The 25,872-nt window shown below is 38.3% G+C and overlaps 1 protein-coding gene across 1 annotated transcript in view; it reads left to right on the forward strand.

The window, feature by feature from the left end:
* LOC102487753 (collagen alpha-1(XIX) chain) overlaps positions 1-15,088 on the forward strand; it is a 196,433-nt gene extending 181,345 nt beyond the window's left edge. Inside the window, exon 15 of the mRNA XM_006159630.2 lies at positions 14,858-15,088. Coding sequence (XP_006159692.1) covers positions 14,858-15,088 — 231 coding nt within the window. The remainder of the gene's footprint in view (positions 1-14,857) is intronic.
* The last annotated feature ends 10,784 nt before the right edge of the window (positions 15,089-25,872 follow it).

Genomic DNA, 25,872 nt, shown 5'->3' on the forward strand with positions numbered 1-25,872 from the left:
TTCTTTATAGGTAGAAGAAACAAATATTTTTCACTGACAAACATTATTAAAGTACAATATCACTAAATCCTACAGTGAAAATATCTCCAGAAAAAGAGAAAATCACTGATTTGAACATCCTAATGTGGACCAGATCCTCTCTTTCTGACTTCCTAATCTAATTAATCTACAGCAGGTGGACACCTTGTCTGGTACTAAAGACTTTTGGCAATACCAATTCTGATACCACTTTCTACCCTCAATTTTTTTTTTTATTAATTTGAGAGTTTTCTTGTCATGAGCAACTGTAATTGGTTCCTTCAGTAAATAATCCTGCCTTCTGTTAAATACTCTACAGACATGAATAGAAACTTTATAGAGTTAAACTCATTAATAGACATCTTTTGAAAAATAGTTGAAGAAACACTAAATGTCAGATCAAGAAACCAAGATTCTATCCTGAAATACACAACTATGTTTGTTTATTTATTTTTACCTTGGGCATGTTACTTACTAATATTTAAGAGTCAAGCAGAAGGTCATTAAGGCCATTCCTATCTCTATCTTCTACTATTTTCTCCTTTCTTTTTCCTAAGGAATGCTTGTGAAATCACAGGAATTCTAATTCCTGTGGCTACTTCCATCAAATAAATAAGTCTTTAATAATATTTTTTTCTTTTAAACACTATTTCATCACATTATTTTGAAGGGATAGGGAATATACCCAATAATAGTTTAGTTAAATAGATGCCCAATATAAAGAAATGATTTGACTTACCTGTGTCAAGAACTGTGAAGGGAGTGAGATTTTACCTTCTTGAAAGATAACAGTTTAGTCTGACACAGTGTCATGGACCGTGGCAGCAAACGGGAGACTCCCAAGTCAGAGAAAATGGTATTATAGACTCAGGACAGCAAGCAGTGGGAGCTTAGTGTTTGCCTTATTTGTACCTACCCTCCCTCCCGCACCCCGGTTCCAGGAGCAACCCAGGCACTGCACATGCAGTTTTATAATGCTCTGCAAGGAAACTTGCCCTTTGCCCAGAAGGTGACATTATCTTTAATATTCTGAACAGTAAGCAAGTCTTTCCTTTGCTTTGCTATATAAACAGCCTGAAAAAGGTAGTCCAGGGACCAGCGTTAGCATAATGGCTATGTCTCTAGACTCCCATGTAGTCGACCACAGTTCAAGTCCTGGACCCGGTGGCTTAAACTCACACCGGGCGCATGTGCGTGCATGCCCAAGATCCCTAGAGGAGAATGGAGGAGAAGGAATGGCAGCGTGGCCATCCTCCCTGGGGGGGTGATTTCTCGCTTTCTGTCTCTCTGTCTCTCTCTGTCTTTCTGGCAAGCACACGTGCCCTATAGCAAAAACCTCTCCAAAAAAAAAAGGTAGTCCAGAAAAAAGGGCATTGAGTACTTCCCCACAAGGCATACAGAAACATGAAACAGCTGTGGGAAGACCCATCATCACCCAACAATAGCCACTCGCCTCTATATTAAATTAATAATTCATTCATTAATAACGAAATATTTTCTGTATTTAATTGTTTCAGAATTCTTTTTTAAAAGAATTATTTATTTTTTAAATTTATTCATTAATTTATTTTAATTTGACCAGAGAGAGACAAAAAGAGAGAGAGAGAGAAAGTGAGAAAATAAGCCGCCAGATCCAGGACTTGAACTGTGTTTGGCCATGTGGGAGTATCCAGTGCCTTAACCACCACACCACCTGCCAACCCCAAGTTTCAGAATTCTAATGTTTTCAAGCATCGGTCTTTTTTGTTGGATTTTGGCAAATTTTCCTATAGATAGGCCACTCCACTAATCACTCTGATTAAGTTTACCAACAGAGGCTGGGACCAAAACCATTTAGTTTATCTCTGGAACATTTAATTGAGAAAACTGTTAACAGGACTTCAAACAAGTAGATGATGCCAACTTGCACTATTAATATCAATCTCAACCCTTTCTCCCAGGAACCATCTGAAAAAATTGTGTAAATCATCGGGGTCTACCTTAGACTACTAGATGAGTTTTCTTCTTAAGTCTCTGCATTGACCTTTTTCCTAGACTTGAGGCATTAATGTAGGAACATCAACAAGGACATTTTCTATAAAACTTAAGAGACTCATTCTGTCCCCTACTTTGGCCCTAGTGGGCCACTAAGGGGTGTTGAGCAAGCAGTGTACTAAACAATTAGTTATCTTTTTTTTAATCTAGGACAATAGATTAAAAAAACACCCATGTGGCTTATTCAGAATTATGTTTCAGTCCTCTAGATCCCCTTTTTGGATGGACATCTATCTGAAGGTGAAAAGATAGTTCAATACATAAGGAAATTAGTGCTTCACTCCTAAGACAAATAGATACACAAAAGACTCAGAGAAATATTACCAACAACCACCTCTTATGCATTACCTCACTTTTTAAACAAATTCTAACAAATGGTCGCTCTTTTGTTTAACCACACCACTGCTAACTGAACTGTTGACTCATTCAACATTTTTTTTTGAGAGAGAGATTTTTTTTCACTATAAAGTACATACACTCACCAGAGAGACAGAAAGCAAGCAAGAAATCATCCCGCAGGGAGATGGCCACACTGCAATCCCTTCTCCTCCATTTTTCTTTTGGGATTTTGGACATGCATGCATGTGCACCAGGAATGAGTTTAAGCTGCAAGATTTGGGACTCAAACTGCAGTTGACTGACGTGGAAGGCCAGTGAGATAACGGTTATGCCATCTGCTGGCCCCTATGTGCCAAATTTTTTACCCTCAGTTAATTGGAATCACAGACACATGTACGTATGCCTGGCATGTGCAGGAGCTATAGGACACAAACCATAGACTGCTATCTGATTTCCAATCACTTTAGTCTCCTAATCCTGGAAAGTTTAATACCTTCATGTATCTAAAATGCCAGTGGTTATCCACATCTTAAATCTGATAATACTGACCCATTCATAGCTTAAAATGAAGCACACTCAAATATATTTTATGTTCCAAATATATATAAGTAGAATATACTAGAGGTAGAATAGAGTTGGGATCAGACACATTTAAGTCAGAAACTCAGCTTTGCTGCTTAGTTACAACATTATCTTTAGTGTTTGTCTCTTCATTCATATTAAAAAAAAGTTCTGTTTCTTAGGGTTGTTAAAAGTAAATAAGATCTCGGGAACCAGCAGTTAGCGTAATGGCTATGTCGCTGGACTCCCACGTAGTCGACCGCGGTTCATGTCCCGGGCCCGGAGGCTTAAAACTCACGCCGGGCGCGTGTGCGTGCGTGCCCAAGATCCCGAGAGGAGAATGGAGGAGAAGGGATTGCGGCGTGACCATCCCCCCTGGGGGGTGATTTCTCGCTTTCTGTCTCTATGTCTCTCTCTGTCTGTCTGGCGAGCACACGCGCCCTACAGTGAAAATCTCTCAAAAAAAAAAGAAGTAAATAAGATCTCATATGCAAAGTGGTTAGTGGAGTGCCTGACACTAGCAGACATGCCAATTTTGTATTCTCTTCCTAGTTTTCTATTGTGAAATCTGGAAGTCATCAAAGGATTCGTTAAGTGTGGCACGAGGGCTTCTATCTTTGGGTTCCATGAAAATATGGGAGTTTATATGCTGCTCTCATGATTCTTTATCTCATGCTCGTTTGCTTGCTATGACTCTGTACGTACTCTGTATGTTTGGGAACACATTGTTTCTCAAATTATCTTGATCTATTCACTGGATACACTAGTCATTCCTTTATAGAAACTTGAAAATAGTATTCCTATTTCTTCATTTCCTTAAAATATTAAGAAAGCTCGGGACCAGCAGTTAGCATTATGGCTATGTCGCTGGACTCCCTCATAGTCTACCACAGTTCGTGTCCCGGACCCGGTGGCTTAAAACTCACGCCAGGCACGTGTGCGTGCGTGCCCAAGATCCCGAGAGGAGAATGGAGGAGAAGGGATTGCAGCGTGGCCATCCCCCCTGAGGGGTGATTTCTCGCTTTCTGTCTCTCTGTCTCTCTGTCTGTCTAGAGAGCGCACGTGCCCTGTAGCAAAAACCTCTCCAAAAAATAAAAAATTGAATAAGAAAGTATGAATTGTAATTTACTTTCATGCCAACTCTCTAATGTTGGATAGGTAGATTGAAAATTTGGTTTGTTCCTGACTTTGATAGCTTCAGCATTTGATGATTTTGGAAGCACGTCTAACCCAGATTACCAAACCCCTAGGCTAAAAAATGACCCTGGAACATTGTAGAGGTCTCTGTGACACATCATGACTAATCTCATTAATACTATTTGCACTCATTTGAAGTTACACTAACACAGCCTTAGCTTATTCGGTGCATAAAATAGATGTGTTATGTAGCTTGACAGTTTAACCTTTTTTTAATAAAAAGTTGTGTTTTAAGAAATATTTATACTACTTACAGAATAATTTTTCCATAGACCTGCAAAATAATTTCCAGAGAAACAAAGTTTTTTTTTTAAGTCTCGGGACCAGCAGTTAGCGTAATGGCTATGTTGCTGAACTCCCATGTAGTCGACCGTGGTTCAAGGCCTGGACCCAGTGGCTTAAACTCACACCAGGCGCGTGTGCGTGCATGCCCAAGATCCCAAGAGGAGAATGGAGGAGAAGGGATTGCACCATGTCCATCCCCCCTGGGGAGTGATTTCTTGCTTTCTGTCTCTCTGTCTCTCTCTGTCTTTCTGGCAAGCGTATGCACTTTGTAGCAAAAAAAAAAAAAAAAAGAAATCCTCTCGAAAAAAAGAAAAAAAATATATTGAAGTCTCAGAATTCTAACATTTGCAAGCATCGATCTTTTTATCAGTAGAAAAACTGACAACTTTTCAACCTAAAACCCACAAAAAGTCAATAAATAATGCAACTTTTCTTATTAAGTAGTGAACATATTAACTGAAATTTACCATATAACTAATTCTTAATTCATATGGACTTCTACAAATGAAGAATTAGTCTGTTAATATTTACAGGACTACCCTGGCATGTTTTCAAATGTTTGCAGAATTACCAAGGCTTATTCAATCTCTGGAAGTCCATCTTCTTTGTTCTGTCACCTTTAAATACAAATTCAGTCTAACAACAATAATGACTTATGAAATATTTTACATAGGACCAGCAGTTAGCGTAATGGCTATGTCGCTGGACTCCCATGTAGTCAACCGCGGTTCGCGTCCCGGACCCATTGGCTTAAACTCACTCCGGGAGCGTGTGCGTGCGTGCCCAAGATTCCGAGAGGAGAAAGGAGGAGAAAGGATGATGGTGTGGCCATCCACCTTGGGGGGTGATTTCTCGCTTTCTGCCTCTATCTCTCTGGTGAGCGCACACGCCCTATAGCAAAAACCTCTCCAAAACAACAACAAAAGTTTACACGATACTAGTAATCATTCTGTTACCCAAATTAGTGATAAATTAATGAAATTTCAATATAACTTTTGTTAACAGTAATTCAAGTTATCTATGCTCTAGAATAAGGTGCCAGATATGAAAATTAGAATTGTTCTCCACTATTTCAAGTTCAACATTTGAACCTACATGTAGCAAATAAACTTTGAGAATCAATTGATTTGCCTTAACTTCTTCAGTGTTGTAGATGGAATGTTAATGACTTTCCAGCCAATATTCAGGCCAGCCCATGGCAGTCGTGGTTAAGGTAGCTGGGATCCCACATGACCAACTGAGCACCTTCGTTTTAGACTCAGAGGTTTGAGAAACATACCAGGCACATTGAATAGACATGAGAGTGACGTGGTGGATGTCAGAAGCCACAAAGGGAAGAGGGTTGAGGGAGAGAGGGAGAACTAGATTAACAGATAAAAAAAAAAAAACACGAGTAAAGAAGTGGGATGAGGTCTCGAGTATTTAGTACAGTGTAGTAACTATGGTTAGTGACATTTCAATGTACATTTCAAAATAGCTAAAAGAGAAGATTTTGAATTTTCACCACATAAGTAATGATGAACATTTGAGCTGATGGTTGTCTATTGCCCTGATTTGACGATAATGCATTTCATTTGTGTATTGGAAAAACCACACTGTACTTCATAAACTTGTATGATTCAAACTTATCAATAAAAATTGCTTATAAATAATAAGTAAATAAAAAGGACAAAGCACCAGGCACCATACTACCTGACTTCAGGATATACTACAAAGCAATAGTAACCAAAACAGCTTGCAAATGGCATAAAACCAGACACACTAGACCAATGAAATAGCACAGAGAATGCAGAACTTTAAAAATATTTTTTTAAAATTTGATTCTTAAGTTGCCTTTAAATTTATGCTAGTACAGTCTTAATCCTCCTGAGAAAAATGGATGTCTTTGGCAGAAAGGATGGAGGTCAGGGGAAAAAAGTTAAAAAGAGGAAAACACTTGAATATATGTTTTTAACACTTAAAAACTCTTTTCTATGACAAGTAGCAGTTTTCCCCTCATAAAAGTTTGACTTTTATCACTTTACTCAATACAACTTACTTAGCCTGATATTATATTAACCATCTTCACATTTACCTGTATTACATACCTTGATCTCTCATATGATGCGTGACTATCTCTACGGATTTGTTTTTTAATCCTAAAATTACTAGATTAAAATTCCTGAAATCTAGTCATAGTCATTCATGTTGCATAGCACAAATGTAAAAGTTACTGATGGCATCATATCACTCCTTTTTCTGAAGACATTTAAGAGCAGTATGTTTTAGCTTATCCCTTCTGGATGTAGTAGATCCAGGTCTCCGTGTGGCCACCGACCTATAGCAAAGCCAATCAAAAATACAGACTGTTATGATCAAACTAATCATTAAGGCTGAATCAAACATATGCCCACTCACATAAATCATTATGACAGATGATATAAATGGACTTGACAGACCATAGCTTACCAATTTTTTACTTGTCAACAGAGCCTGGAGTTAACCGAAATCAAACCATTTCATTTATTAGGATAGGGACAAAATAAAACAAATCTACACAAAGTTTTTTGTAGTCAAGGATAATGACAAATATAAAATTACCAAAATATGAAAATGATTATGATAAATGAAATTGAACCCAGAGTAATTACCAAATGTGAAACTACATTATTTTAAATGATATAAGCATTTTAAATACCTTTTCATTTCTTTCATTAATAATTAATGGTTTGCATAAATACCTTAATCTTTTTAGTTCATATTGTTTTTCATACGATAAGCTCTTAATCCTCATCAATGTGAAATAAATTAAAGAGCACAGGTTATACTTCTTCTTTTAATGAAGGGCAAACTACTCCAAATGGAAGTATAGCATCTATTTTGCAATTCTACCACATAAGAAATAAAAATAACTTGGATTATTTTGGTATCAAGTGGGATTTGTGGATGAAGAATATAATTATTTAAATTGGATTTTCAGTAGCTCTGGCAATTAATATTCTCATTACTGTAAAAGTACCAGGAAAAGTGTAAAAAATCAGAATCTTAGCAATCATTCATCTACTCAGCACCTACTGCAAGGCACAAGGTCAGATCATATGTAAAGTGGGAAGGAACTGAGGATATATACAACTTCACAAAAATGGAAAATAAAAATTACAATAGGAGCAGAAGTCACTGTTAGAGAAAAGTTTCTGGGAAGGACAGATTTCCCATGTCTTTCTAGATTCACAAACTTTATATTCTATTATTTAATTTATAATATTTCTAATTTTATTTACTGAATCAATAATAATTGATGACAAGTTATTTAATATCCCACATAATAAAAAAAATGTGTTCTGAGTTCAAAAAACATTTTAAAAATTATTAAAATGTCTCTCTAGGGCCAGCCCCATAGCCTAGTGGTTAGAAGAGCTGGATCCCACATGGCTGACCATGATTCAAGTCTTGGCCTGCCTACTTGAAACACATATCAAGTGCATGTGCCTACATGCCTAAAATCCCAATAGGATGGAGAAATGGAGAAAGGATTATGGCATGACCACACCCCACTGGAGGGCTTTCTGTCCCTCTCTCTTTCCTTCTCTCTCTCTCTCACTTATGGGTGGATACACTCTCTGGTGAGTGCACATGTTCCCTCTGACAATAAAATAAAGTATTTAAAACATATATCTCTAGGGACCAGCAAATGGCATGGAGATTAAGGTCCTAGCTCCCACATGGCCGATCACAGTTCTGAACCTGGTAGCTTAAAAATCACACCAGGCGCATGTGCATGCATGCCCAGAATCCCCAAAGGAGAATGAAGGAAGAGGTAATGTGGTGTGGCCATCCCCCGGGAGGTGATTTCTCACTTTACCCTCTCTGTCTCTCTCAGGCAAGCCTACGTGACCTGTGACAAAAACCTAAAAACAAAAAAAGAAAAATATACCTCTCCAACCATGTGAATTGCTCATAATTAATTGTGACCCACGTTTGAAATGCTTCCATGGCTTTCAGATGGAAGTTTTATCTTTTGAAAGCACTAAATATGACATTTAAAAAAAATTGTTGAAAACAGAATGAAAATACCTTATCTAATTTGGAAACTTGTTTACAACAACTGATAATGATTAAATCGTTCCTACTAATATCAAAAACTCATAAAATTTTCTATTTACACCCAAAAATATTCTTTCTTGCATCAAAATAGTTCTGAAATAATATAAAATTAATCAGTCCTTCAATTTATTAATATAAACAGCTAAAATTCTAACTCTCAGAACTAACATAAAAATCACTTCCAGTGATTGGAATATATGTCTATTATATTTTTACTTATTTCTTTTATCTTTATAAAACTCATTTTCTGTCACAGGGCAATTCATTTTCAAAAGAACCAAGTATATATACAAATAAAATTTATTCCAATTTCCCCACTTTACAATATGTATTCCCATCATTCTTACTTTTAAAAAATGCCATTTTGTGTGTGTGAACAGATAAAATCAGTTTTCTGTTTTAGAAAATTTCCTAACAGTATTTTTAAATATTTTGAAGATTCTGTTTAATCTTACATTTCAAGTCTATGAAGCATATTCTAAAGCAATAATCATAACACTTAAAATACACTTACTTGCAGAACATTTTTGTTGAAGTGGGTATTAGGTATCATATGTACTACAACATTCCTGGCAAGGGAGTGCAAATAATACTCTAAAATAAAGCTTCCCTTTTTGCTTCAGCTGCTTTCCTTGATCGAGAAGTTATGAATATATCTTGCCTCGTTCACAAATGAAAATGTGTTCAAATGCAATTAATCTACCCTATTAACTCTACTAAACATCTGCTGTATTTGTTAAACACTTCAAAATTCTGTTCTGAATCAGTTAACTCTAAGTAATTTCTCAGTTAAATATTTACATGGGCTTCCATGATGATAAGCTCTAGCTTGTCTTAAATAATCAGCAGATTGTCCAGAGAGAGCCATGTGAAATATAGCACATCATAATAGCTATCCACTGGAATTTAAAATAGTTTAGCTGGCTGGACTATTTTTTGCATATTTTTATTCTAGCTAAAAGAGATAATGATCTTATGATTTCCATTCTTTGTCAACATTTCAATGTCCAGAATTCCACGTTTTTAAAAAAAATGAATGCCCTATATATACATAGGCAGATGTTTTAACCATGAAAATCCTAAATACGTTCTCAAGCATCTCTTTCAGGAAAGGGATAATTCTATATGTTTGTAGAATTTTATAAATAACTCAGTTCAAAGTTATTTTAATAGTACCCTCAGTAGATGGGAGAAATAGGAAAAGCAGATAGGCATTTATATGCAGATTAATTAAATCAAAGATGAAAAATGCACAAAACTATGCAAATAGACCATGTGTACAAAGGTAATTAAGAATATGATTCCCTAACTAGAAAAATTATCTAAATCTATGAGATGTCAGTTAGTGGTCAAAGATTTGAATAAGTTCCAAAGAGATATGATGTTGCAGATGGAAAATGATTATCTTAAGGCAATTTTACTCTTAGATTTGAAAGAGTGGAATGATCACTTGACACTTAGGAAAGAAAGTTCTTTAATATAGTATGTAAGTCCAAGATTTAAAAGTGAAAAGGATCTTATATAAAGAATATACCTGTTCCCTACCACTAACACCCAGGATTGTTCTATCCTGGTGATTTTTTTTTCAATTCAATAAACCAAGTATTATATTGAGTTCCTTCAATAACTTACTAGGGAATAGGAAAAAAAAATGTCGTTATGCTATGGAATTCACAGCTCAATAGGAAGATAATGAAGTACACATGGGACCAGCAGTTAGTGTAATGGCTATATTGCTGAACTCCCATGTAGTCGACCACGGTTTGCGTCCCAGACCCGGTGGCTTAAAACTCATGCCAGGAGTGTGTGCGTGCATGCCCAAGATCCCAAGAGGAGCATGGAGGAGAAGGGATTGCAGCATGGCCATCCTTCCTGGGGGGTGATTTCTCGCTTCTGTCTCTCTGTCTCTTTCTGTCTGGCGAGCACATGCGCCCTATGGCAAAAACCTCTTAAAAAAAAGAAAAAAACGAAACAAAAAAACAAAAAGCAAAAATGAAGTACACGCATAATGACTTTTTAAAAGAATAAGAAAGAGTCGTGGAAAGTATTCTGAGATAAATGCTGAGCTCTATCCAAGTTTAATTTAGAAAAGCTGAAACTTAGGTATGTCTGTGATTTTTATAATAATTGATATATAAAACCATTGTTTGACTTTACTAAATGGGAGGGGTAGTGACTCAGATCACTGTAAATATTGAATCATTTCCATATTTTAAATTCTTAGTTTGAGTAAAAAATATTACTGTTTTATAGCTGATTGATTCATGTTTTACTAAGGACAACATTAAAATTATTTTCATTTGTAAATGTCAACTAATGTTCATTAAAGACAGTTCAAAATGTTCAAATGTTAGGGCAGCGTGATTAGATTATAAACTGGTCATAGATAATTCAAATAGTGAACAATTCACTAAGGATTAAGAAGAATTTCCCATCTTTAATTTTCCTACATGGGCCCTATACTTAGAAGAGTGGATGAGGTTCATTATTTTAGAATAATGAATGTTGAGGCACATCAAGAGACTTCATGTGTGAGCTGATACTGTATCCTACTCCTTGAGCCTCACACAGAAAGGTTCTCATGAACGGTTTTGAACCCATTAAATACAGTCTAAATCAAATGTGATATTTTTGCATTATTTCCCAACTAGTAAAGGGTGTGGATCTTTATTATAATTAAACTTACTCCCTTGATGAATGTTTGGTGCGTGAGTTTTAGTAACTAGTTTAAAAACACTGGAAGAGCTGTAAGCATTTGGATAACTACCAAAAATGTTATATATTAGTTTGACTAATGATGAAATGATAATAGTTTTCCTGAGGACAACAGGGAAGACTTTAATCTAGAGCCAAGATTGTGGCAATTTTCTAAAAAGTAACACAACTCTCTGTGATGGTACTGTAATTAATACTCTGTGTGTTTGGATTTCAACATTTGTTTTTCTTATAAACATTAGGAATTTACTAGCCTCAAGTTGGCCTAATTAGTCAACTTGGTTACATATAATTTGGCAGGTCTTTTTTTTTTTGTTTTAACCATAAACAGAACTTACTGCTCTTTCATTCCCTGGTTTTTATTTCTGCCTAAATTGATAAAACACTACACTTCGTGTGCCTCTGTAATATTAAATTGTTCCAAAGTAGATAAGAGCAATGAAAATGACAAATACATAAATTGCATTCATCTGTGGAGCAGAGTCAGAAAGAGTTGAGGAACACTGAATTGCGGACACATGCAGTTTTTTGGACTAATGCTTTCTGAAAATGAGTTACAATAATTTATACTGAATTTTGATCACTTTAATCAAATGAAAGCTATCAGAATAAAAAAATTAAAATAGGTCTGTCACTTTCTTCTATTTGAAATAAAATTAGAAACTGAAATAATCCATGTATAACATAAAAGTTTAGTTTCTATGAAAAACTTTAAAATGAATATACACATAATAAATAATTAGGGGTCACCATGAGCACATCTGATTCTTTGGCTTAAAGGTAGCCACGTTTTTTTCATTGCCAGAGGGCACATGTACTCTCCAGAGAGACAGAGAGAGGCAGCGAGAGGGAGAAAGCAGCCCCCCCACCAATGGAGCAGAATCACACCACATTCTCCTCCCTTTCTCCACCCTGTTAGAATCTGGGCACACATCCACATGTGCCTGGTATATTTTTCAAGCCACTGGGGCTGAGATTGAACTACAGTCAATCATATGGAATCCCCTAACATTAGGCTACAGGGCTGGCCCAGCCATGTCTTTTTTTTCTTTATCATGCAGGGGAGGGGAGAGGGAGGAGAAAGTACCCAGCAATGGGGTGTGGCTACACTACAATCCTTTTTTCCCCTCCATTTTGTCAGGATTGGGGACAGATCAGCATGGGTTTCAAGATGCTGGGCTGACTTGTACCATTGTCAACCATGTGGAATCAACTCCCTGTACACAGCACTTAACTGCTGCCCTATGGGCAGGCTCCTTAGTTATTTTAAAATAAGGTAGCAAAATAATGTTTCTTTTTGAATAAACATGAACTCAGATCTATTTGAATTAGTATGCAGGGCCTCCAAAAGTTCATGGAAAATGAGTATTATGAAAAAAACTACGCAAAGATTTCAATTTTTTTTTGCATCAAAATAGACGCATACAATTTTTAAATTCTATGTCATGAACTTTCTGAAGTGGCCTCACATTATTAGATTTTAAAAATTTATCCCAAATTATTTAAGCCATTTGATATAATATGTTAATCACAAATATTTGGAAAATTTTTTGGAACTTACAACTTTTCTTCTAAAGCTTTTACTAGAGTAGGTTGATTTCCCGATGTGAATGGTCCTTGAGCCGTTAATGGACACATACCACGATACACACGACACAAATTCTATCTGTTGTAGCTTAGAGCCTGGAATGTGAAACAAATCATTATAAAAAATAATTTAAACAAATTTGTGATCTTTTTTTTAAAAAAAAGAGAAGTACAAAGCACTGTAGAACTGAAACAAGGCATTCTTTTTGTGTGGCGAGTCAGGGAAGGTCAGGCTAGGTTTCCTTTTTTTTTTTTTGGAGAGATTTTTGCTATAGGGCACATGTAATTGCTGGAGAGACAGAGAGAAAGAGAAAGAGAAAGAGAGAGAGAGAGAAAGCAAGAAATTCCCCCTCAGGAGGGATGGTCATGCTGCAGTCCCTTCTCCTCCATTCTCCTCTTGGGATTTTGGTCATTCACGAACAGCACCCAGCATGAACTTCAAGTCTCTGGATCCAGGATTCAAAACGCAATCTGCCATGTGTGAGACCAGTGACATAACCATTATGCCATCTGCTGGTCCCAGGCTGGGTTTTCTAAAGATCAGTTTGTGAGGAAAAGAATGGAGGGAGAAGTGAGGAGAGTCAACTTAGGAAACTCCCACCGATGGGCAAGAAGTGAACCAGCAGTTAGTGTAATGGCTATGTCGCTCGACTCCCATGTAGTCAACTGCAGTTCACGTTCCGGAACCGGGGACTTAAAACTCAAACTGGGCACGTGTGCGTGTGCGCCCAAGATCCTGAGAGGAGAATGGAGGAGAAGAGATTGCAGTGTGACCATTCTCCCTGGGGGGTGATGTCTCACTTTCTATCTCTCTGTCTCTCTGTCTGTACACACGTGCCCTATAGCAAAAAACTCTCAAAAAAAAAAGAAAAAAAAAAAAAAGAAAAGAAAACAAATGAGTAAAAAATGATCATGGAAATAGCATGAATGGAGTAAAATAGCATCAACTAGGTTTGGTAACTGGGTGTGAGGGAGAAGTTTGAGAAAGTATGGACAATGCGTTCTAGATTTCTGGCCTGAGAACTCAGAGGGTGTTGTACAGCTATATTTAACTGGGGGATGTGGAAGAGGATCTAGTTTTGCAGGGAGGGTTCTCAGTCCAGTGGTTTACATGCTAGTTGGATGCCTGTGAGAATGACGGGGGTATGTGACACCGGCAGCTGGGTGTGCACCTGTATTCACCCCAGAAGATAAACCAGGGTTATAAATCTGGGACCACTGGCCTCGAGAATCTCAAGCGCACAAGTATATGAGAGCGTGGTGAGAGAATGTGGCCTCAAAGGAAAGTGAACCTAAAATCCCTCCCACTTCAAGGTTGAATAGGGAAGAAGGAAGCTGCAGGAAAAACTAAGAAATCACGGTAATGACGGCTGAAGATGAAAAAGAATAGCAGTAGTATCATTTTGAGTTTCCTATTGAGTAGGAATGTCTATATAATAATAATGATCTGTAACAATCAGGAGACTCAGATTAACAACACTCGGGATTTCCTGGGGTGTTTTATGATCTAGAAAAAATAAATATTTTCCCTACCACTTGACAATATGATGAAAAAACCATTAAAGAACGTTTATGATACTAAAAGTTACATGTTATAAATAAACGTGTTTGAAGGCAACATCATAACCATGTGATTTCTTAGAAGATACAGAACTACTCTAAACAAATGGGATCGTCTGATCTACAGAATTTAAACACATAAGGAAATATTTTTCTACTTGCAATTCTTGTTGCCGTTTATTGATGATAGTCTGGTAAAACGTGGCTCTTACCATATGGAATTCTTCAGTGGGAGTGAGCCTTTGATCTCACACCTGTTTTGAAATTGCTTTCTTTTTCAGAGTTAGCTATAAAGATAAACCAGTCAAAAAAGGGCAATTCATCATTATCAATGTACCTCGTAGTTTTACCTTGGCAGAGCTCAAATTCCATGGAAAGTCGATTCAGTCAATGAAATAAGTATTAATTTTCACAATATTCTTTGTGAGGCAAGTGTACTTGAAACAGTCTCTTACCATGTGTCTTTTTTTCCTCATAGGGTTCGCTGGGAATGCAAGGTCCCCGAGGTCCTCCTGGAAAAGAAGGGCAAAGGGTAAGTACATCTGGAATAACTGGCAAGCGTTACAAACTCAGGGGTTCCTCATTTCTGAACACTAATAGAGATGAAACCAAAATATCATTAGCAGATGGGCATGAGGGGAGTATCAGCTACCCAAAGGCTGAAATGGGAGACTGGAGGTTTCGACACAGAGGTTTTAAATTCAGATAACTGTATATTTTCAAGATTGGTTGCACAAATGTAGAGGTATAGTTTGGGTATAATGAATTAGCTGTCATTTGACCTAGAGTGCTTTGGTCACATCTTTAGGTTTCGAGTTAAATTGATGAGTATCTGTAAAGGTCTAGCCTATTTATGAATTCTGTAAAGAGTGTGGATATTAACTCCATTCTTTAGCCAAATTTAAAAGCTGACATTAGTGACTCTTTTTAATTCTCCTTTATTGCTACTTAATTGCCTGTCACGGAGATAAAATAGTAAGCAAATAAATTGTAATTACAATTGAAAATATAACAATGACCTTCCAGCTCTTGTCCAGTTCAGTCTCATCATCCACCAGCGAAAGGACCCCCTACGCCGTTGTCACAACTGGTCAGCTTCTCTTGAACGCGGACATCTGATTCTTGTGGATTGCTGTTGTTATTACTGTTTCCAAATCAGTTTAAGTCTCAGCACATCTTTCTGTGTGCTTTCTCATAGGATTATCCATGAAAAGTCTGTGTGCTAAATAGAGCAGTGATCAACTTCTGCTATAGACAAGGATACTGCGACTGAGCAAGTTTAGGCGGCTAGCTTAAACCTGGGCTTCTGGGCTGGTGTTATGGCCTAATGATAAGGGAAACCAGATTCCACACGACCAACTGAAGTTCAAATCCCAGCTCTGGCACCTTGAGAAACATGCCACACATTTGTGGGCATGTCAAAAGTCCCAATGGATGGGGACCAGCAGTTAGCATAATGGCTATGTCGCTGGACTCCCACGTAGTCAACCGCAGTTCATGTCCCAGACCCGGTGGCTTAAAACTCATGCCGGGCGCATGTGCATGCGTGCCCAAGATCCCGAGAGGAGAACGGAGGAGAAGGGATTGCGGCATGGCCATCCCCCTGGGGGGTGATTTCTCACTTTCTGTCTCTCTGTCTCTATCTGTCTGGTGAGCGCACCTCTTCAAAAAAAAAAGAAAAAAAAAAAAGTCCCAATGGATAGAGGATTGCAGTATGACCACGCCTCTTGAGATGTGATTTCTCCCTCTTCTTCTCACTCTCTTTGTCTCTCTCTGGCAATTAAAATAATAATAATAATTAATTAACTTGGACTTATGACTCTAGATCCCATGTTCTTTTTATCATTCCACTGTGTGAGAGATTTATTGTTTCAGAGAGAAACTTTTGCTTTTGCTATAGGGTGCTCACCAGAGACTGAGAGACACAGAAAGTGAGAAATCACCCCTCAGGAGGGATGGCCATGCTACAATCCCTTCTTTTCCATTCTCCTCCCAGGATCTTGGACACACATGCACACACGCCTGGCGTGAGTTTGAAGCCTCTGGGTCCAGTACTGGAACGGTGATTGACTACGTGGGAGTCCAGTGCCATAACCATTATGCCATCTACTGTTCCAGTATTAATCCAACCTGTATTTTTAGTATTCCTAATTATCTCAAATTATTCTATCTGGCAAGTAAGTCAGTTCACTCAAATATATCAGAGTCCTTCAAATACGTGGGGTCCAATGGTGTATTTTTACTAAGGCTTACCTTTGGGTAATAAAATGCCAATTTTCTTCACTCTTTCTTTTATCCACTGAATTCTTGACTGCCCAGCATGCTAATCGTTTTCCCAGAAAAATTTAATTGAACTGCTGGAGGTGTCAGGAAGATAGTCTAATTTATGAAGGTAGTCTAATTTACGATATATGGTCTAATTTAGGAAGAGTAAAACGTGGCAAGTACCCCAGGCACCATGCTTCTGTCACAGTCTAGGACTGAACCAGTGCTTCTTTGACGCATGTGGTCAATTTAATCCTCTTCCCCTTTTGTTCTAATGAAAACTCTGCCAAGTCAGAGCTTCATCTATCCTGCTGTTGTTGGCATTTTAAATCATAAGGCAGGAACCTGTCCCTGTCACTGGTAGTTAAGCTCTGTATATAGGGAGCCAGATCCCACATGGCCTACCCTGGTTCAAATCCTGGCCCTGGTGGCTTGAAAAACGTGCCAGGCACATGTGCATGCATACCCACAATCTTGATGGGGATAGAGAAATGGAGAAGAGATTGCAATGTGACCATGCCCCACCGGGAGTGCTTTCTCTCACTTTCTCTTTCTCTGGCAAACACGCCTCCTCTCTAGCAATATAAATACACACACATAAGAAGTCACTGAATAGGATTTGATCCTTCTTGTAGTTAAGTTTCACATCAGAAATTTTGGTCTCTGAAACTATTCTATTTTTTCAGGTCTTTTTGTTGTTCCCTTTAGAAAGTTTGAATCCTGTTTTACAGTGAAATCACTCCTAGCTTTATGTTACTTTAAAATTTATAAGACTATGTTCTGTTTTTATTCATATCATTAATAAATCCTGAACAAAATAGGGCCTGACTATCACATAACATAAGCATAGGCTGTCATTTTTCTACCATTGATGTTCTTATGGCATGATAATCTAATCATGTACAAATGCATTTGAACTCTGTCTCCTCTCCACCCACAACACTTAATCTGGTTTGTACGATAATTATGAGAGACTTGTCAGATACTAGCTGAAATGAAGAAGTATTCAAATGAGGCTTTTTAAAAATAATGCTTCAAATTGAAATTGTACCCCATCAAAGCTTGCATTTCAGAAGGTGGGTTAAAGAATAATTTAAACTTATGTATTTTTCATGATAATTATGGAGGAAATTATTTAAATTGTAAAGTTCAACCACTAGTTTATGCAAATTTACTCCATTTATAAATGTGTATTGTCTGGATAGTTTTATACCACTTTTATTTTATCTTTTATCAAGAATAACATAGTGTTAGAAACAAAAGAATGTAATAGAATTTTATAGACACTGTTAGGTATAGTTTGTTGTTATCACTACTGCTCTTTCATAAATGCCATATTTATCAAAGGATAATGCTAGAGCAGGCATTATTAGCATTATCTATATTTACAAATGAGTATTTCCAAATATGTTCAGTGATTTGTTCTACTTTATAAGCTATTTGAAGGAGAAGCAAATTAATATAAGAAATGAGCATAAATTCTTTTTTTAAAAAAAAGTTTTCTGCTGTAGGGCATGTGCTCTCACAAGAGAGAGACAGTGAGAGGGAAAGTGAGAAACTGCCTCCCAGTGAGGATGGTTGCATGGCAATTCCTTCTCCTCCATTCTCCTCTTGGGATTTTGGGCATGCATGCAACACACACCCAGTGTAATTTTCAAACCACTGGGTTCAGGACTTGAAACGTGGTAGACCATGTAGGAGTCCAGCACTTTAAACACCATGCCACTTGCTGGGCCCTTAAAATGATTTTTTTAACCCATTGTCAAAAAAAATTACTCCTTGGAGCGATAGTCATGCCACAATCCCTTCTCCTCCTTTCTCTTTGGGATTTTGGGCACTCAGGCATACACAGCTGGTGTTTTTCAAGCCACCACGTCCGGGACTCAAACAGTGCAGACAGCTACGTGAGAGCTATCTGCTTCAGCTGCTGGTCCATTTTATAGTGTTCTTTTTAAAAGGGTAAATGTATTGTGCTTCTTCTACTTAAAACTGCTCTGAACCTCAGCAACGGTTTGTGGCAATGTATGTATCTGAGATTCTTGGGTTTTTTTTTTGTTTTTTTGTTTTTAGGGGGTTTTTAACTTTTTTTCAGTCTCTTGATTTTCTTCTCTGAATCATTTATATACCATTAATTTTTTTAAACTTTATTATTTTTTGAAACCCTGCAAATAAAATAGTTGATTTATAAGTTTTTTAAGTCTCATTTAAGATGAACACAATTTTTATATTTTTGAATACTGACCCTAAGTACAGATGGGACTGTATCAGACAGCAGTGAGGGGAATTAGCAGGGAGGTCACCTACCTGGAGGCCACGAGGATGTTCAGCCCGTGATGAGAACAGAGACGACCAGGAGGAAACCATGGCACTACAGAGCCAAGAAGTCAGCATCAGAGCGTCAGGACTCATGGAGGGCTCAGCAGGATTAAAATGTGCAATAAAGTCAGTAGGGAGATACTGAAAAATGAAAAAAAAAAAAAGTGGCCGAGATTAGTGCCGATTGAGAGAGACATTTTAGTTGAATAATGGGGAGGGCACTGGATACAAATGGCAAAACAAAAGGTGCAGGAAAATTAGGGGATCAACTGCAAGGAGGAGAGGCAGCGATGAGGAATCTGGTGGGGGGAAAAGAACAGGCCCTAGGTGGAAGCACAATGAAGTTTTTAGCAAAAAGTGGAATATTTCAGATAGCTGGGCATGTGTGTGTTAACATGAAAGATCTGAAGAACTGGCTTTTATAAGAATTCAGCCCAAGATGCAGATCTGTTATAGGATTTCTTAATATTGCTAACAGAATCTCCCCAAAATATAAAACTAAGTATTATTATTTTAATGTAACCTTGGATTGGTCCTTTATAATTACACTAGATGCATGTTGATTAGTATGGAACAACCCCAGTCTTTCAAAACAAAGTGCTCTAGGTCTCCAGAAAATCCAAACAAACCGTTAGTGCTAAGTCACCCAGATACCGTCCCGAACAGAAGTTCCTGTGCTTGAGCCAAGATGGCATTTCACTCTCGCACTTTGTTGCTGTATCCTAATTTAGAGCTTGAATAGCAATTTCGTTTTAAATTCCCTGTAACTCACCCTCTATCCTGCTCTGTCTTGCCCCCCAGTTTATCCTGCCTCTGCCTGTCTTTTTCTCTCCCTCCAGGCAACCATTTCCCTGATTGCTTCCTTCAAAGATTTTTGTGCAGATTGTACTTTCCCTTGAAGGGCTTGCTCAGGCTGGCTTTGAAGCTGTGTCTGGGTCAGGATTCCTTACATTCTAAACAGCAGAGAGCCTGAGCCTGCTTAGCTCACACTCCTGTCACGATGTGTCCTTTTGTATCAGCCCTGACTTGATGGCAAAGGAACTGGGTCACATTTCCTCTAGGAGGTAGGAACTCACAAAGAAGCATGGAAGGACAGGGCAGGCGGCATGTCTGCTTGCCTCTTAGGGCACAAGCAACTTGGGGTTTAGCAGGCAGGTTGTAGCATGGCTCTAGGACCAGACCACCTGCATAAATCCCAGCTTTACCACCGATTCTGTGTCATATTAGACAACTCCTTCACCTCTCTATGCACCTGTTTCTTTAGTTCCAAAATGGAGATTATGGGCTGGCTCCATGGTCTAGTAGTTAAGGCAACTGGGTCCCATTTGGCTGAACGTGCAGTTCAAATCCCAGACCCTGCCGCTTGAGAAACACGTCAGGTGCGTGTGCGTGTGGAGCCCTAATACAGAAAGGAGGGGAAAATGGAGGAGAAGGGATTTCGGTGTGACCAGACCCTGCTGCTTGAGAAACACGTCAGGTGCGTATGCGTGTGCGTGTGCGTGTGGAGCCCTAATACAGAAAGGAGGGGAAAATGGAGGAGAAGGGATTTCGGTGTGACCCTCTACCACGGAGAGTGCTTTCTCCTCTCCCTCTCTGTCTCTGGTGAGTGTACATGCTCTCTAGCCCAAACAACAAACAAACAAAGGAAGATAGAGATTATAATACCTGCCCCAAAGGGCTGTTTTGAAGGGTATACTCTGCAGGGAACCTTGTCATTTATTCTCAGGCCAGCCTCATCATCTGAAGATGTCTACAGAATGGTGGGCAAGTATATAATATCAGAATATTAGAACGTGATTAAAAAAGAATTTGTAACTAATCAAGAAAAGTTACTTGAGGTAAAATGATCATTTTCACTATTATTTTACCGAACTACTTTTATTGGTTCATCGGAAAAGTCGTGATGTGTTTTTCTATGCAAAAATGCATCACGACTTATTAGACAACTTAACGTTTAACTTTTACCTGAATTCTTATTTCATCTCAACATTCCTACTCATGTTCTAATGTTCCATAGGCTTTCTAAGGCCAAGGGTGTATTCTGCCTGATAATAAGACTAAGTGTATTTAAAAATGTGCAAATGTGGAATAGATCATTTCTTTTCTCTTAAAGGAGAGATGAGGATTGGTTCCCTCGTTGTAGAGTAGCTGAGGTCTCAGTATTTGCTTATCAGTAAATTGTGCTGATCATGTATACATTTACTAGGGCTTTCATACAAAAACACTGCTTTTCTTTTGGCTTATTTGTTTCTGAACAAATTTATGTACTTTACCTAAGACAACACAAATAACATAAACTACGTCCTAATAATTACTGGGCTATATTGATCCCATTAGAAAAGGGACATCAGAAATATTGCTTCTAGAAAATCAACACCTACTATCAGACTTTTCTAAGCAAAATTTTTCTTAAGCTCATTTGTTTTTATGGGACTTGGTATATTTTTCAAGTAAAATTATGCCCCTGTAGCCTATCTCCTCTTAGGGAAAACTTGATAGAACGGCAAGCCAGTGAAGAAGTTCAGTATAGAAGAAAAAATCTTCTATAACTCACAGTATGGAAGGAAATAAAAAAGGGTGTTTTTTTTTATTCATATATAAATATGTAAATACACGTGTACTAAATCACAGCTTAGAGATTCTGAATTACACGGACTTGGTATATTTTTCAAGTAAAATTATGCCCTTGTAGCCTATCTCCTCTTAGGGAAAACTTGATAGAACGGCAAGCCAGTGAAGAAGTTCAGTATAGAAGAAAAAATCTTCTATAACTCACAGTATGGAAGGAAAAAAAAAGGGGGGCGGTTTTTGATTCATATATAAATATGTAAATATACGTGTCATAAATCACAGCTTAGAGATTCTGAATTACACATGTTATAAACTTTGTGGCACATAGAGGACATAGTTTCCCATTTACTTATCAAATTTTTTAGGATGTCTCTGTGAGGATTATCTTGAGAGTTTACAAGAGATACCCCTTTTATCCTCTCAGCCATTTCTACCTGGATAACTGGAAACTCTGTACCTTGTTCAAGTCCCAAGCAAGAGTGTCAACTTCCCCCCAACACGGTGCTTGAGTTTATAAAACCCTCTTGGAGACTCAGTGGATAAATTAACTGTATCTGTGTTTATCCCTCCACTCCTGTTTGGGGAGCTCCACTCCAGACCTTAGGAACCTAGTGCCCCAGAGCTGGATCAAATGTAGCTGCCAAAGCAATGGAGTAAGGCAGGAAGAGGGAAAGCGACTAAAATCTGCAACGGTGTTGCTGTGCAGCAAGGGTAAGAATTCTCTACTTGGGACCAGCAGATGACACAATGGTTATATCACTAGGCTACTGCCTGGTTGACAGGGTTTCGAGTCTCGGACCCAGCGACTTAAACTCATGCCAGGCTCGTATGCATGTATGCCCAAGATCCCAAGAGGAGAATGGAAGAGAAGAGATTACAACGTGGCCATTCCCCGTGAGGGGGTGATTTCTTACCTTCTGTCTCTCTGTATCTCTGACAAGCGCACATGTCCTATGGCAAAAATCTCTAAGAAAAAAAGAAAAGGAATTCTCTACTTTTGCCTCACACTCTTACTGGGGAGTGTGAAAGACAAATCAAAAGCACAAGATATAGAGAGATAACTTCCAGCTCAGTAGCTCAGTACAAATAGGATCCATGAAAAAGAGACCTAGCATAAGAGGTAGCCTAGACTTTGTGAAAACAGGCCACCACTTAAAGTCAGTCACTGTTAGTTCAGGACAGTGCGCCCACCGTGGTCCTCCCTTGTAAACTCCACTCTAATTAGCGGTGTCTGCACTGCACTTGATGCAGAGGAGACAAAATGCCCTTGGAAGACTGTCAAGGAAAGGATTGTAACTGTGGTTTTGTCCCAGTAATACTTACACAGAGAGTAAAAGCGCAATGAGCTGAGGTTCTTACTTATGCTCATTGAAATGATAGGTCAAATGGTGTCATTAGTAGTTTAACAAAATAACTTGAACTATCGCCGTTGTTTGGATTAGTAAAAAGGAAATGTTTCATATTTTCCAAATAGGGCGCTGACTCTGTATGGCTTACGTATTGACTAGATCCAAGAGCCGTTCTCTGCTATGGAAGAAGCACACAGGCTTCTGGTGTTCTGGGGGACTCCTTCAAACTGGGGACTCCCTGTAACTAAGGCGTAGTGAGCCTAAGAGCTTTGGAGGGATGCACCTGGGAGGTTGGGGGGTGGGGTGGGTGCAGACAGCTTTTAGAACTAAAAGCGAATTGTGGTGTTATTCCTGTTCACCAAATGAGGAAACCGAGGCCCAGAAAAATTCAGCATTTTTCAAGGCTGCAGGGCTTTTTTTTCTCTAACTATTCGGGATAAGAAATACCTGCTATCTATTTTGTGGTCCCACAACAAAACCTAGATTCACAAGTCTATAAAATGGAGGATATTGAGAATTTAACCAAGTAAAATAGCACTTTAGGGCCAGCCGGATGGTATGATGGTTAAGGTGGCTGGATCCCATATGGCAAGTTTGCATTTCCACTCCCAGACCTGTCTACGTAGAAAACACTCTGGGCTTGTGTGTTTGCATGCCCGAAATCCCAAGAGGAAAATGGAGGAGAGGGGATTGTAGCATGGCCATCCCCCCTGGGGGGTGATTTCCCACTTTCTGTCTGTCTGTGTCTCCAGTGAGTGCACATGCCTTGTAGAAAAAAAAAAAAAAGAATAATTAATAAAAAATAATGTGCTTGCTCTTGGGGCCAGATGGTGGCAGTAGTAAAGCAACCGGGCCTGCATAGGCATGGTCTAGATTTACACCTTGGCGTCCCCTTAGACCGACTGTGTCCACACCCACACCTGTGATCCAGGCTGGCTGAGACACCAGAGTGGACAAGGGGCCTCTGCTGGGAGTGTCTGTCTCTCAGTCTCTCCCTGTTCCTCTCTCATGAAAGAAAAAGATGAATAATTTAAAAAAAAAAAAAAAGTGCATATTTTTGTCCCCGTGGATCCTGTCCCCATGGCTTCATAATTTTATGCCAACAGTCAGGAGCCAGCACGGCCTGATCAGTTGAGAGCTGGGCATGGGAGTCGGCACTGTTCTTTTCCAGCTGTGAGAGCGAAGTAATTTGTGACTTCAGTCAAATGACTCAAGATTCTAATCTCAATTTATCTGCCTTATCACAATTTAGCCCTCAGGTATATTATGGGATTAAGGCAGAAGCACTTTGAATGAGCTCTGGTGAAAGGTGTCCTGTGAAAGTCTTATAAATATTACCTAGTTAGCCACAGAAACACTTAGGGATGATGGAAAAGGAGAAAGCACTTCCTGCCAGAGTGGTGATATGTTTATATGCCCGCATCGATGTCTGTATTCAGAACGCCACACTGAACACGTTAGCAGCTACTTGGTACATTTACCACTGGAAATGTCATGTAGGGTGTTATTTATCCATTTGGGACATGGTGAATGTATGTGTGGATGACTGCCAAAACCAAGAATTAATCACAAGTTATTTATCAATTTGAGATATATAGACATGTAAGTTTTCTGAAATGCAAGAACGTTTGGAACATGAAACATTTTTATGGCCTAATGACTTTGAAAGTCAATAAATTATATTTTCAATAAGTAATGAAGATGTTGACTTTGCAAAACACCATAGTATTTTGAGTTACTGTAGGTAATAGCACAGAATCTTCAAAGCCAGTTTTGTTTTATAGCACTTTAGCTTTTCAATACATTGTATTTCAATGATCAGAAGAGAGTAGCTAGCACAGAATAAATGTGATTCCATGATTCTAATAAAAGTTGGACATTCTCTTTTATGAGATATAAGTAAAGTATACAGTGTTCTTATTTCTAAATTTCTTAGCATTGTAGTATGCAGAATAATTCTTGAATTATTTTTTTGAAAGGTTTTCGCTATAGGGCACATGTGCTGGCCAAAAAGGCAGAGACATAGAGACAGAAAGCGAGAAATCACCCCCCAGGGGGGGATGGCCATGTTGTAATCCCTCCCCTTTTATTCTCCTCTTGGGATCTGGGTCATACACGCACACGCACCTGGCGTGAGTTTAAGCCACTGGGTCTAGGACTCAAACCTCAGTCGACTACAAGGGAGTCCAGCAACTTAGCCATTCCGCCACCTGCTGGTCTCTCTTGAATTCTTTTTTTAACTATGTATTTTTGAAGTTTATTTCTTCCACGAGAGAGAAACAGAGAGAGAGATCATCACCCCCAAGAGGTTTCCCATGTGTGAACTAACCTGGACCAAGGACACATGCCTGTCATCCTCAGAGAGGTCCCAGGACATGAATCCAGGACCTTTTCCATGTGGGTCCAATTGCATGGCTACTGCACCATCACCTGACCCCAGTGGTTCTTGAATTCTACACAAATAGCTTAGGACCTATTTTTCCTCATTTTTCTAAGCAAACTTTTACTTAGTTTTTTTTGTTTTGGGGTTTTTTTTGTTTGTTTATTTGGCTGTTTTTTTTATGAATAGTTGCATCTGCTACTTGACACCCTTTTGACACCTTTAATATGTTTAGCATATATACATACAGGAGGTCATCAAAATGTTTATGAAAACTGAATATTATAAAGATCTATGCAGGAATTCAAAAACGTTTGCACCAAAATAATTTCACACATAACTCCATTTTTCCACAAATTTTTGGAAGTCCATTTGTATATGTATGTGTATGCATCTGTTTTCTATTATGCTTTAAAAAATCACAACCATATAAAACATATGCTATGATAACCATATTGTGTTGTCAATTGAGGTCCTAAAATCACTAAACATGTACCTGAATTCTAGGAAGGGGTGTTATTTGTTTTGCTTAAGTGAAGGATGTTAACAACACATTTATATGACCATGAAAAAGAATAACTAAAAAATATTTGAGGCCAGCCCGTGGCATGG

This window comes from Tupaia chinensis, unplaced genomic scaffold, assembly GCF_000334495.1.
Source record: "Tupaia chinensis unplaced genomic scaffold, TupChi_1.0 Scaffold000639_1, whole genome shotgun sequence".
In the NCBI taxonomy this organism is placed as follows: Eukaryota; Metazoa; Chordata; class Mammalia; order Scandentia; family Tupaiidae; genus Tupaia; species Tupaia belangeri.